Source organism: Diabrotica undecimpunctata, chromosome 9 (genome assembly GCF_040954645.1).
Source record: "Diabrotica undecimpunctata isolate CICGRU chromosome 9, icDiaUnde3, whole genome shotgun sequence".
Lineage (NCBI taxonomy): Eukaryota > Metazoa > Arthropoda > Insecta > Coleoptera > Chrysomelidae > Diabrotica > Diabrotica undecimpunctata.
This window is the reverse complement of record NC_092811.1, coordinates 11,462,681-11,477,259: the sequence shown is the minus strand read 5'-3', so window position 1 is coordinate 11,477,259 and position 14,579 is coordinate 11,462,681. Positions and strand designations below refer to the sequence as shown.

The following is a 14,579-nucleotide window of genomic DNA, read 5'->3' as shown; positions in this document are numbered from 1 at the left end:
CTGACCAAACTAGTACTGTTGGGTAAAAGCTGTAGTTAAGTATTCCGTTTTTGAATAAAACCAATGTTTCAAAAAGTGTGATTTGATTTTAAGCTTACTTAAACGATAACAAATGAAGACTTTTCACTTCATCTGGCAAAAAGTTATACAAACCAACACCACTCGAATTTTTTATGCTCTTTGTCAACCTAAAACGTTGTGCTCTAATAGCATCTCTATACCTTGTATCGTGATCATGGAAGTTGGAGTTTGTGTTAAATGCTTTTATAGCATGAATTTCAATCAGCGTCTTATATATAGAGTGAAGGTAGTGACATAATACCTAAATCCAGAAATAAAGGTTTACAGTGTTTCCTATGCTCTGCTCTTGCAAGTATCCTCACTACTCTTTTTTGTAGTTTAAAAATTCGATCTACGTGAGAAGAATTACCCCAAACAGTTATTTCGTACTGTAAATTGCTACAGAATAGTGCAAAGTAGCACATTCTAATGGTACTTTTAGGAATCATATAAACTAAGTTGCGTATTAAAAATATTCTTAAAGCAAGTCTAGAACTTAAGTAATCTGTATGAGCACTCCAATCCAAATTATCATGTAGAAAGATTCCTAATAGTTTAACATTATTTCGTGAGATATACTTCCAATCAGAACTAAAATTTAAATTCTGATTTTTCTCTTCATTTAGCTTCAACACATTTTATAGGAAAAGTATTCAATTCATCATCATCACGTAGCGCTACAACCCTGGGTGGGTCTTCCTGATTGTACAACTTTTTTCCAATTTGTTCGGTCTTCCATCAACCTAGGGTCAAATGGAATGTTCCTTTTCCGGAGATCTGCTTGGATGTTATCTCTCCATCGCATTCTGGGACGTCCGAGTGGTCTTTTGCTTGTGGGAATCTCTTCCCATACCAGTTTTACAAGTCTATCGTTACGCAGTCTGTGTACGTGGCCTGCCCATCTTAGTCGCTGTGATTTAATTTCTTGGACAATATCGGCGTCATTGTAGAGTGCTTTTAATTCGATATTGGTTCTGATCTTATACTGGTTTGTGGTGATGTCATGGGGAGGTCCGAAAATTTTTCTAAGTATTTTCCGTTCAAAGAGCCTGAGCTTTTCTTCGTTTGCTTTGGTCGTGGTCCACGTTTCCCATTCGTATGTTATTACAGGTCTCACGATGGATTTATAGATTTTGATCTTTGAACTTCTTGTAAGATTTTTTGATTTTATGAGCTTATCCAGTGCGAATAGATAGCGGTTTGCAGATTGGATTCTGTCTTTTATTTCTTCAGTAACATCGTTGTCAGCTGTTATTACGGCCCCCAGATACTTAAAACGTTGTACACTTTTAAAATTGAAGGTGTTGATCGTCACATTTTGTCCTATTCTGTCTCTTCGTGTCGTTCTATTTATACACATATATTTCGTCTTCTCTTCATTAATCTTCAGCCCTACTTCACTTGTTGCTCCTTCACCCTTGTTGAAGATGTCTTTAGTGGATAGGATGGAGTCTCCAACGAGATCTATGTCATCTGCATATGCGAGTAATAGCTTGGGACCTTGAACCGATAGTAATTCTGTTTTTATTTCGGCCGACCTCATGGCTTTCTCTAATACAAGGTTAAAAAGTAGTGGAGATAACGCATCACCCTGTTTGAGTCCACTGTTGATTTCAAAGCTGCCAGACAGTTTATTACTTACACGTACTTTAGATATTCCACCCTCCATACAGACTTTGGTCATCCGAACGAGTTTCTTTGGTATTGAGAGCTCCGCCATGGCATTCCATACTTGGCTTCTTTCTACGCTATCATATGCCTGTCGAAAGTCTATGAAAAGATTGTGTATGGGTCTGTTATACTCCCAACCCTTTTCTAGAAGTTGTCTCAGCGTGAATAGTTAATCTATTGTTGATCTGTTTGCCCTAAAACCGGCTTGATATTTGCCTAGGACATTTTCAGCATAAGGGATTAGTCTACCAAGAATAATGTTTGAGAGAATTTTATATGCCGTGTTTAGGAGTGAAATTTCTCTATAATTTGCGCATTTTGTTTTGTCCCCTTTTTTGTGGATGGGCACTATTATGTTTTCCTTCCATCGTGCTGGTATCCTTTCTTCTAACCATATGTGCGTTATTCTCTGGTGGATTTGGCGATGTAGTGCGTCTCCCCCATATTTCAGAAGTTCTGCTGGTATATCGTCCGTACCAGGCGCTTTGTGATTTTTCACCTTATTTAAGGCCTTTTGGGTTTCTTCAATGAAGGGATTTTTGACAGGCATGTCGGCTGTGATATAGATCTCTTTTTTGTGCTGTTCTTTCTGTATGATGTTTAGAAGGTCCCTAAAATACTCTTTCCATTCTTCACTTACTTCTTTACCGTCGATTACCATACGGCCTTGCTTGTCTGTCAGGGTATGGATGGAATTGGTTCTATGTCCTCTTTTCTCAGAGAAAATTGCTTTATAGATATCTCTGGAGCCTGGTTTGGGCCGGTCTCTCTCCATAGCTTCATATTTTTGTTGTTCATAGTTTCTTTTCTTTGTGCGTATTATTTTTCTTGTTTCTTTTCGGCAGTCGTCATATTCCTTTTTACTTTGGTCTGTTTGCAGTTGTATCCAAGTTTTCCTTACTGTTTGTCTTTTTTCCAGCTGTTTTCGACATTCCTCGTCATACCATGTTTTTGCTCTCTTCTGCCTACTCCTTCCAAAGATCTCTACTCTGTTCTATATTATTGTATTTTCTTTCAGAGTTCAAGATTTGTTCAAGTTGTTCTCTATAGTTTTGTTGTTTCTCTGTATTGTGCATTTCGTCCATGTTCCATTGTGGGTTTATTGTTGTTTTATTGTATTTGTGGCTAGATATACTGGATTTGACTTTTTCTCTGACTAAGTAATGATCTGTGTCCCTGTCTATTCCTCTCAGGCTTCTTACGTCTATAATATTGTTCCCATGATGGGCATCTACAATGATGTGGTCAATTTGGTTGCGCGTAATATGGTCGTTTGAGACCCAGGTTTGCTTATGGATGTCTTTATGCGGAAACATGTTTGACTTTATTAGCATATTATTAGCTGCTGCAGTTTCTGTGAGTCTTAAGCCATTGTGGTTGGATATATTGTGAAGGCTGTGTTTACCCATTGTGGGGTATAGGCTAGGCTCTTTGCCTATTTTAGCAAAAAAGTCCCCACAGAGTATGCGCATATCTTGTTAGGGGATCGTATCTATCTCTCTTGTATGTAGGCTACCAAAACGAGCACTGAACGCCAGAATGCAGGGAAAGAGACCAGTTGGAAAGCCAAGAAAGCGCTGGGAAGACACAGTAAGCAGCGACGCACAAGCACTTTTAGGAGTCCGTGTATGGAGAAGAGCAGCCACAGACAGACAAGGGTGGAGGCAAAAAATAAAGGAGGCCAAGGCTCATTTTGGGCTGTAGTGCCGTAGAAGAAGAAGAATCTATCTCTCTTTCTAGGGCATCGTAGAAGTCATCCTTGATATCTTCATCCTTCTTTTCCGTTGGTGCATGCGCAGAGATAATCGAAATGTTGTATCGTTCTCCCTTCTGTATGTAGCATATCCTTTCGTTTATAGGTTTGAAATTTAGTATATTCTGTACTAGGCTGTCTCTAATCACAAAGCTTGTTCCAAATTCATGTCTTCCGTTTTTGTTACCGCTAAAGAAGATGGTGGATTTACTTATTTTTATATTTCCATCGTCTAGCCATCTTATTTCTTGGACTGCTGTTATATCCATTCCTATGTTTTCCGGTTGCTCCACAGCATTTATAGCAGCTCCAGGTTTGTACCCACTTTGGACATTCCAAGTTCCGATATTCATAGTTCTTTTACATTGCATTTGTCGTTTTTTGTGTTTATCTGTCCGGTTCCGAGGCAAAGTTGCAGTTTTCATAACTAGTTTCTTTTTCCGAGGGTGAATAGTTAACCCTCCGCACAACCCTCCTCTTTTATCCGAGCTTGGAACCGGCTGCAGTAAGGTGATTTCTGAGCTACTCAATCCACCCGTTCCTCACCCTACCCCAGGCAGAGTTATAGGAAAAGTATTATAGTGAAATAAATCATTTAGAAAAATAAGAAACAAAGTGGGTTATAATATCGAACCTTGAATAACCCCATATTCGACAGTTTAAACTCAGAATAGCTGTTTCAAAAACTGCCTGTTTTCTATTTGTTAGGTATAATCTAAATAAATTAAGAGTGTTTCTCCTAATATCGTATTTATGCATTTTTCCAACAGTAATTCATGCGAAACACAGTCACAATCTTTGGATAGGTAATAAATTGAGCTAATTCTGTTGCTGTTTTGAGAGAAACACCTGAAGCCCAGTCAACGTTGTTTAACGACTGTTTTAACATCAGGATGCCGCACTTGTTATATGTCTTCTCTATATATTAGCACTATGACTTTTTTTAGATTTTATTTTTAAGGAGAGAAATTGAGGAAGATGATTAGAAATACATGAGTCCACAATTCCTTAACTATTATCTTACTGCTTATGTTTGTTAAGATATTATCTAAACAAGTGGCTGATCCATAAATGTCTGATATCATGATAAATTGTCTTATCCAATCATAGCAGTCATGTCAAAACTTATCTTGTCCATTGGGCAATAAGGGCTGAATTACTACTGTCAATGTTTTAATAGAATTTAATTTATATCTAGTCTAATCTATTTATAATTTTTTTCGTCGAGCAAAGTTGGAAGTTAAATACATTAGCTTTTTATACGGATATATGAAAATCAACTAATTTAAATATTATAAGTCTAGCATATGTCAGCCAAGAAACTTTTCTTATAATATGTAAGACATAATATCTTTTGTTTATGTATACTTGATCCTGGTAAAAACACTAACGATGAAAAAGCCCTTAAAGATCCTTAAAGGACTGCAGAAGAGGAATTGTTTCGGTTAGGGCTGTTTCTGCGAACGTGAAAGTCACGAGTGGAGTAAATCTTTCAAGTGAGGTTTTGTGTGCCTTCTGGAAACAAAAAGGAAAGAATAAGAACAAATGAGGCTTGGAACTACATGCTCGTAGATTGAGAAGTTGCAAAAAAACATAAAAAAAGTGTTTACATGAGAGAGAGAGATCGATTGTTTTTATTATCGTGTCATTTCTTTCGAACAAAGCTTGTAATATAGGGACGCACTTATTTGAGGCTCAGAATAAAAGCGGTGAGAAATATGTTTTATATAAGTTAAAAAGTTTGTTTTTATTCTTTTGGTGCGAAGGACTAACATCCCAGTTGTTTAGAAAGCGTCCACTATATTTAACGTAAATTGTAGGGGATAGTCAAATATTTTTTTTATATATTAAGTGATTGCTATACTTGTTAAGCAATCAAATTGTAACGATATATTTTGCCTACCTTAGGGTAAGATTACGGGGGTAGAAAATTGGGGACAGAAACTAAGGGGGTTGAGATAGGGCAGGCAAAATAAATCGATACTGGTGCGGACGGCACTCAGGGGTTAACTGGAGAGCTGGGGTCGTGAATAAGTGAATGACAAAGGGGTCGGACTGGGGTAACTACCAGAAAATGAAACAAAGGGATACTTACACAAATCTCCTGGACAACTGGGCAAATAAGACAACAAGACAAAGACTTCTAGCTATTTTAAAGGAAGAACGCCGCTTCGAAGAATCCTAAACTTGCTGGATTTAGGAAAAATATCCCTAAAATAAAAAACACGTAAAGGGTTAGGAGATTATTCTAAAATAAAGACAAACAAAATAATCAGACAAATAAACTAAACATTTATTTTTGTCTCAAACAAACAGTTACAAAAATACAGATGGCACAAAAAAAATATACTATATTAATAGTTGCAAAATACAAAATTACAAAGAAAAAACTTACATTGTCCTATCTGTTTACAATGGGGATTGCTACAAAATCTTTCAAAAGTGTTACTAGGTTATTTATCACTGTGGCCAATTTAGATTATTGAAATTAAGGATATTATCCTTATAAATGAAAATATCGTAAGGTTTAACCTTTTTTAGAAACAAACAAAAATATGTCACAACAAAACAAAGTAAAGCTAGCTGTCATATATCAACATTCAATTTTGATGACAAAGAAAAAATGGGTTGACAGCATAACCACGCCTTGATTTACAATATAAAATACATATTATCTTATTTAAATTATTATAAAAGCAATTATTGTTATTTAAAGAAAAAGGTCTATTTTACTATAAAAATTAAACACAAAATGTTACCTTTAATTCACATAAAATTTTGCACTGAAACTTCTGAGGATTAAACGGGATTTACTGGACTTACTAACATTTCCGGGTTGAACTATCTGGACACGATCGAAGAAAAACTAGATCTATTTGAAGTTGAAACTGGCACATTCAAATACAAAACTGCTCCAGGAACAAAGCGAGGTTGAAGGGGGCACTTATGCAACTCTTGAAAACGGAAACCATCTTATTTACTTTTCAGATGTTAACACAAATCTTTTAGAACATCGAAATGAGTGGTTACTCTTCTAAATCCGACATATTACATAAGACTAAAATTCCACTTATTTTAAACAAATTATATCATCACATAACAACGAACTGTCCCCTTTGATCGACTCTTCAAACCTGACGCTCCCTCAGTTTCAATACCGGTAAACCAACTTCCCCTTCCTCTCCGCATTCCTTAAATTTGCCGAATTAACTCGAAAATTAACCTTGAGACATTCCTCAACTTGACTTCAGAAACGTAAAAAAATAGAATGCAATATGTCGTAACATTTTAACTTCCGTTGCAAATAGATAAACAGGAGCGTCTTTAGAAATCTTTAATACATAAATATTTCGTAGTTAAAAAAATTTTAAAACGCTACAAAATGTCGCTTTGTACGTAAAAGTAAGATAGATCATATAAATTGATGACATAGTGCCACCCAGTACACAAGAGACGTACGAGTGTAGTTGCAAAACGATTGCGTATTTAACTAGCGTAATTGTAACTATAAAACAATTATAAAGTAGTTAAATTATTGTATTTAGTATGATAATATAATTAACAATAAATATTAATATTTTAATAGGACGTATCAAAGAGAATATTCACCAAATATTTTACCTGCTCAGTAAATGCTTTTTTTATTGGCTTTTAAAGAAATACAAAAGGTTTTCTATTTTCCAGTAAGGTTTTTTTTCGCGCTTAGGGCTTTATGACCTGAATAATAGAAAATAAAAACTGGGGTTTACTTACGACGGCCACGTACAGAATATTCAATAGGAAAGAGACGTACGAAGCATAAACAGCGAATATATATAGAGGTAATACACTTACGGTGATAAATTGTTTAGATTGTAAACTTAAACTGGTTTCAGTCTTCAGTAATTTCGAAAAAACAACCTATAAGTTGTAAATTGACGTTGATTTTGCTTTTCAATGATCTTATTGTTCTTAAATCTGCTGAGACACATTTTAATACACACTAGCACTATAAAGTTATTAGAAATAACTACATGTAAAGTAAAAGTAAAAAAGGTACTCTGAAGACTTTGGTACAAATAGCAAATTAGTTGAAATTGTCACAAATTAAATAAAAAAATAAATATTTAACATATTCTCTTTGGAAATCTTTCAAGAAGCAGTAGAGGATATTGAAGCCGGAATTCGAATTAACGGAGAATGTATGAATAACATCAGATACGCGGATGACACATACAATGAATAGAATCTCAAAAGTGATTCCGAAATATGAACTTTCACTGAACATTAAGAAAACAAAATGTATGATGATCTCTAAGAAGGAACAGCAAATTGATAGAATCAGTGTGGTTGGTCAGTTAATAGAGAGAGTTAAAACATACACCTATCTTGGTACGCCAATAAAAATTGGGACCATTACCTAGAAATAAAATGTAGGGGAGACAAAGCAAGATCTGCATTTCAAAAATGGTTAAGCTATTTAGAGGAGTTGTCAACTACACTAAAAACAGCTAAAATCAAATACCTCGGACATATTATGAGGTACAGCGAAAGATATGGTGCAGATATGCTGCAATTAATTCTACAAGGAAAAGTAAAAGGAAAACGAGAACCAAGAAGGCGAAGGATTTTCTGGCTGAAAAATCTGCGTACGTGGTTTAACACAACAGCCACAAATCTTTTCAGAGCTGCAGTTTGCAAAATACAGATTGCCATGATGATCGCCAACATCCGAAATGGATAGTCACTGCAAGAAGAAGAACTTAGATGTGGTGTCTTCAAAGGTAATAGTTGGTACAGGTCCCACATCTTCATTGCCTGATGTATCATAAATCGAGGAATTTGAAGAATCATCACTTTCAGAGCTAACATCTTGATATTTGGAAGAACATTTAGGAAGTAAACTTTTGTTTCTTTTAGCTGAAGATTGATTTATCGGTTCTGCAGAAGTACTTTGTTCACTTTCTGCACTTTGCTTCTAATTTGTGAATGTGTTTCGAAAAACGATTCGAAAGATTTGATAACAGACTTATCCATAGGCTGTAGCTCATGGGTTGTATTGCTTGGCAGACAAAATAGAGTAATGTCGTACTTTTCAGAAGCTTTTACGATGTTTGCATCTAAATGAGACTTAACACTATTAAAAATCAACAAAGTATTTTTACCTACAACTCGAAACTGTTTACAGTGTTTGATCCGCTTTAACAACAATATTGTGTGTTACTTTCTTTGGATAGCATAACTACATTGGTTCCAGGAGAAAGATTTTCTTTTCATTTTCACCTAAATAATAAGATTAGTGGTCTTACCACTAGTATTGGCACACGACACGATTGTCATGTTTTCAGCTTAGTCAAGTGCTACTATATGCACTTTGTTTGTCGCTTTTTTGGCAAAAACATTCTGTTGGTGATGTAGTGCCAAACGGAAGCCCTTTTTATCGATGTTGTAAATATTCTAAGGCTTTCCGGTAACATTTAATTTCTCCATGACTACCTTTAATTTGTCAAATTAATCAGTGACAGTCACTTCACTTAAAAGTATACTTGCTCTTGCTGGATTCAATTTTGTGTTGTGTTTTACGTCTAGCCACACCAGAGTGGTGACCCAAAAATAGTCTCAACCATTTATGCACAGCTTTTTGTTTCATTTTATTAAAAGTATGTGGAATATTGTATTTACAAAAAAATAAAATACACTTCTTTCAATTATCTTGCTAGTAATAGGCATTCCAACGTTAGCAAAACAAACAATTCTTGAGCAAAGTTCAGTTCCTTGATCAGATGATAAAATTATATTTCTACCTAATTTTCTGGTTGGTGTAACACCAAGTAAACGTACTTGATCTATAATAGCAACAAAATATGGTGTATTGTACTTTACACCAATGGAATAATAGCACCAGCCGCTATTGAAAAGGACGTCTTCAACGACATACAGAAACCACAAAAGTATTGATGATGGAGCAGTCTCCACTACTACTGCTGGATGGAACGACTATCTGTCCCTCACCGAGTAGCCTTTACCCATCGAGCATAAAGACAAAAGAGGGAATGTAAAGGTAGTGGGGGCAAAAATATTGTTAGACAGGAAATGCCATCTTGAGAGGCCACATTAAACAAGGAAAGAGAGACTCTTTCCTTGTTTAAGATATCAAATTTAGTTGGGTTATGTTATTGCTGATGTTATTGTTTGTCCAACTGTCACATGAAAGATTATTTGTATTTTCTATTGAAGTTTTTTAACAATTGTTTCACATTTTAGACTATTATTGTTATTATTTAATTAAAACTTTGTTATGTTCTAGTGTTAAAAAAAGTGTATTATGTATTAATATTATGTAATAGTAATATTATGTAATATAACAAATAAATAGAAAAATTAGAACCCCTACACCACTGTATGATTATTGTGAAGTGTCATGAAATTTAAATTTGGCGCATTCGTATTTCCGGATATGTCCGCCATCAGAGGCCACTTTTTTGGTCTCCTTTTCATAACGATTAAATTCCCTCTTTTGTCTTTTTGCTCGATGCCTTTACCCCTACTGGATGGAACGACACTGTCCCTAACAGACTGATGGTGACTGACTGTTTGATGGTGACTGAGTGCTTCAGCCGTTGGGCCAAGAGTTGTTTTGTACCAGCTGACGCTAGGTGTGGGCGATAATTACCCAGCGATCTTCACTTTTAACAAAAGCTATTCATTTTTCTATCATTCTTTGTTAACATACATTGTATGAAAGAACAGTCTTTTGTCCAACAATGTATTACAACCGTTTATTGGTCTTAGCGTCTGTGTTTTTGTACGCGGAATCTTGGCTAACTAGACGGGGAGAATTAAAACTAACGCAAAGTCTCTTAATAATTTAACAAGGTTTATATAGACTTGCGAAACTGCAACAAAAAAAATCTGTATTAAGCCATTTCCCTAATAAGACATGGGCTAGCCCTAATAACGCTAGGCACTGGCTTTACTAGGGTACCCTTGTTTAACAATTAAATATGTTGTCCCAATTGTTATCTGCGCAGTTTTTGTACTTTTAGAAATTAAAGATGGCCTTATTTGAGTTACATACCTTACTATGTTTTCTGTATTGTTAAAATTTAAATATTATTTTTAAAATTGAATAAAATAATCTTATTATTTAAATTTTAAATAAATTCAAAAATAATTCAAAAAATTATTATGTTTGTTCCTAACGCCACCTGCTAACGTATTAACAAAACATACGTTGTTTACTTCTGAGAGACCTGTCAAATTCAGACGAGATATTAAATTAATAATAAAATATAAATAAATATGATTTAATAGTAAATTTAATTATTATATAAGCTAAATAAGATGTTTAAAAATAATTGTATTATATATAATCGTTAGAAATCGAATCTTTTATTGACAGATGTTCATTCAAATTTTTACTTCTCATTTAATGTCTGTATTTTGTTGGTTAATTTTAATGCAGTTTTTAATTTAAACATACTTAAAAATATATGATGTACAGAAATAAATTCATCGAGAGTAGTGAATAGATGTAAAGAACCGCTATTTCTTGACGCTCCCCGTGACGACTTCTCATGACGCTAGTTCCGTGACGCTGGCCTTAGCATTTTACTATAGAGAAACAAGTAACACAACGCCAGTATGGAGACTTCTAGTCAACGCTAGTATAGAAATATTTCTTTGACGTCAGTTGTGATGGTAGGGCTCGTCTATTTTAAAATAATATTATTAATTTAAATTATTATAAATAATCTGTTACAATTTGATAATAAATAAAAATCAATTGTATATTAATGATTAATTTTTAATTTCAGATGTCCTAATATGGGTCAGCAGTCTTGGATGCTGGTTCGCATGGCTACCATATTTTTTGTGACTAATCAAACTCTAGCTTTATCTGATATGTAAGTACTTTTCAACACGATTAATTAGAGTTTAGCATAAAAAATATGAATTTTCAGCAATTAAGGTATATAAAAATATTTGAATCCAACAGCAAGAAGATATGGTGAATGTAATATATGTACCATGTGCAATTGTGTCGAAAGCAGTGGGCCACTAGCACGTACCTAAGACAGGACTGTCTTTTCAATACTACAGGAGCAAAGTGTGGCGGGGTAGAGAGCGCTACCCCATATCTTATCCCACCCCAAATCTTATGTGACAAGAGCTATAATAATAAAAATACAAGTTGATATTATTACTAAGGCTGTTTCAAAAGTGAAAAGAATATAAAGTCCCGAAAATAGTTGTTTTTAGTACGATTTGTAAATAAAACTTCCTATTTAATCAATCATAACGAATGTTTAGTATTCAAGACGGATGCAGGAAAATCGTTCTATACGTGGGGTAAATAATATAAGTATTAGTATACCAATTTTTTATGTAAAGATCTCTCTGTTCCTTTTTATGTTCATTGTGGCCTATTGAAATTTCACTAACGTTAATTAATAGAGCTTTAGCACAAAAATAATTTCCAACACACAACCCGCAACACAAAAGACACAACAATCACCACACGCCACCCAAAATTTCAGAATTAAGGACATCCCACAGACATCTGTCAGCGAAGACCATTCTATCAACTTATCAAAGACAACGATCTAATCCCATATTTAGACTCAATTAAAGTCTTCTTAACCAAAAAGGCAGCTTCCGTACGAACTAACATACTTCTAGAACTCAAAGATCTCACGGCAAAATTCGACAAATCACCGGAGATAGCGATATTTCCATAAATTCAGGTTTCAAATCTAAAAGCTGAGCTAATCCGCAACCCGTTCTAAATTATCAACAAAACTTTCATTTAGTCATTTTTGGTGTCGACAAAAAACTATATCAAAAAAACATCGAGGATAATTTATCCAAAAACAATTTTTCATTCACCAAAATAGTTTGTATAATTGCCCGCTCTACAAATTAACCCATCTCTTTGATTAGAGTTTTTACAAACTCTGAAACTAAGTTCGCCGATGCACTCTCGAATGGTATTAAAATCGAAGGAGAACGATTAAAGTGCGAGACTCCAAGATCAAGTAATTCCGTTCGGGTTAAGAGGACACCTTAGCAACGAATGCCCCGAAAAATCAATTATCTGTCCATACTGTGGACAACAAAACAGGTCTTGGGCATACCCCACGATATATATATTGTAGCTAAACACCCCACACGGGGTTACGCCGCTTAAGCTCTCTCTAGATCTATGTTACGAGGTAGAGCAGTCCTCATTTTCTTTATTTAATTTTTCCTGTTATTTTTCTGCACTGTTTCCTATCTCTGGTTTTTTCTCTCCATTGCCGTACGCCCGCCCTGTTGAGATCATTTGTTACTTCTTGTAGCCATGCAGATCTTGGTCTTCCACGTCTTCTTTTACCAGCTGGTGTCCATTTCAATATTGAAAATATTGTCGTAGATGGTCCTGATCTCCATATATGTTCTAGCCATTTTGCCCTTTGCTGTTTTAGTTTACAAACTATATCCTTTTTAATTTCGTTTAGTAGTTCATGATTCGTTCTTTGTCTATATTGGTTTTCATTAATTTTTATTGGTCCTAATATTGCTCTTAGTATTTTCCTTTCTAGTGTAGCACTGCGTACTACAATGATATATGCAAGGCCAGAATCGCTCGTTGTCGAAGAGTGTTGGGCGGGTTTTTTTTTTAAACATATAGAAACTATATCGTATCTTAAATCCAAGCACAATTAGATAATATGAAATTATAATTTATTATTGGACGCCACCCCTGGTTTATCCTCGAAGGGGACGAGCAAAGAAAAAATTAAGATTTATCGAAGGTTTACAAGAAAACTATACTTTATTATTTCTTAGTAATGAACAAAAAGAAAACATTAAAAGTTATGTCATCCCAAAGGGATACCAAAATACCATTTTATGTTTACATTATCATAAACAAAAAAGCTTTGTATCGTATTAAATTAAGAATTAGTTATAAAGAAAATGAATATATATATATATACATATATATATATATATATATATATATATATATATATATATATATTACCCCAAATTTCGAAATTTGTTTACATTGAAAATAATATAGCTATTTATCAACTAGGAATAATAGAGAAATTAAACCTTTAAATAAAATTAAAACACTTCACTATATTTTCATTCTTTGAGTTCATAATCATTTCCCGTTTTCTTGAAAGAAGATATAATAAAAATTGGTACAACCTGAATCTGCTCTGTTTCTTTTCTTATTTAATCAGTCAACCAAATGAAACCATTGATTCGGCTACATCCTATATCAACCCACCACCATCCTAGATAAGAGGGGTTAGGTATTCCATAAAAAGATACCGCTACTGGGCCATGATCTGGAATAACTCCATACCAGTATTATCTTGAGACATGTATTAGAAATATATCAGCATTATAGCCTCTCCAATAAGGGTCTAAAAATAAATATCTATCTGAAATATGGACAAGAAAAGGATTTCTTAGCTCACCTCTAAATGAGACCCACTTCGGAAACACGTCTTAACGGTTGGACGTTCTTAAGAGAAAAGAGCGAGACGCTATCTTGGCTCTCTGATTCTGGGCGTGAGTGACAAGTTGATGAATGTGCTCATCTACCGGATATATTTGGGAATTACAGAAGAATCCTTGAGTCGCCTACAGGTACTTAACAGATAGATGGGGTTAGTAGTTTTATAAAAAAAAATAATCGAAATTTATAATGATTTTTTTTTAAATCTTTTGAAACGGTTACACTAGTATTCTAAGGTCTTCCTCTTTTTTTTGTCATGCTAAGGGTTTCGGCAGCATACATTATATTCGGTCGAATTATTGTTTTATATATCTTCATTTTCGATTTCTTGCTCAGTAATTTATTTTTTAGAAGTTTTTTATTTGCATGGTATGTCTTATTTGCTGTAATTATCCTTTCTTTAATTTCTGTTTCCCTTTCTCCATTGTTTGTTATTAATATTCCCAAATACTTAAACTTTTCTACTTCTTCAAATATATATTCTCCCACTCTAGTCTTTTTGTTTTCATATTTTTTGTCAAATCTCATTATTTTTGTTTTTTCTTGATTTATTACCAAGCCCATTACTTTCCCTTCTGCTACCAATTCTTTTAACATACT

The 14,579-nt window shown here is 34.2% G+C and overlaps 1 protein-coding gene across 10 annotated transcripts in view; it reads left to right on the top strand.

The window, feature by feature from the left end:
* The window catches only part of pHCl-1 (pH-sensitive chloride channel 1), a 446,892-nt gene that overhangs the window by 161,095 nt on the left and 271,218 nt on the right, over window positions 1–14,579 (top strand). For all 10 annotated transcript variants that reach the window (XM_072542726.1, XM_072542735.1, XM_072542734.1 and 7 more), the window contains exon 3: window positions 11,281–11,370. In XM_072542726.1, the coding sequence (XP_072398827.1) occupies window positions 11,291–11,370 (80 nt within the window). In that variant the 5' untranslated portion in view covers window positions 11,281–11,290. The remainder of the gene's footprint in view (window positions 1–11,280; window positions 11,371–14,579) is intronic.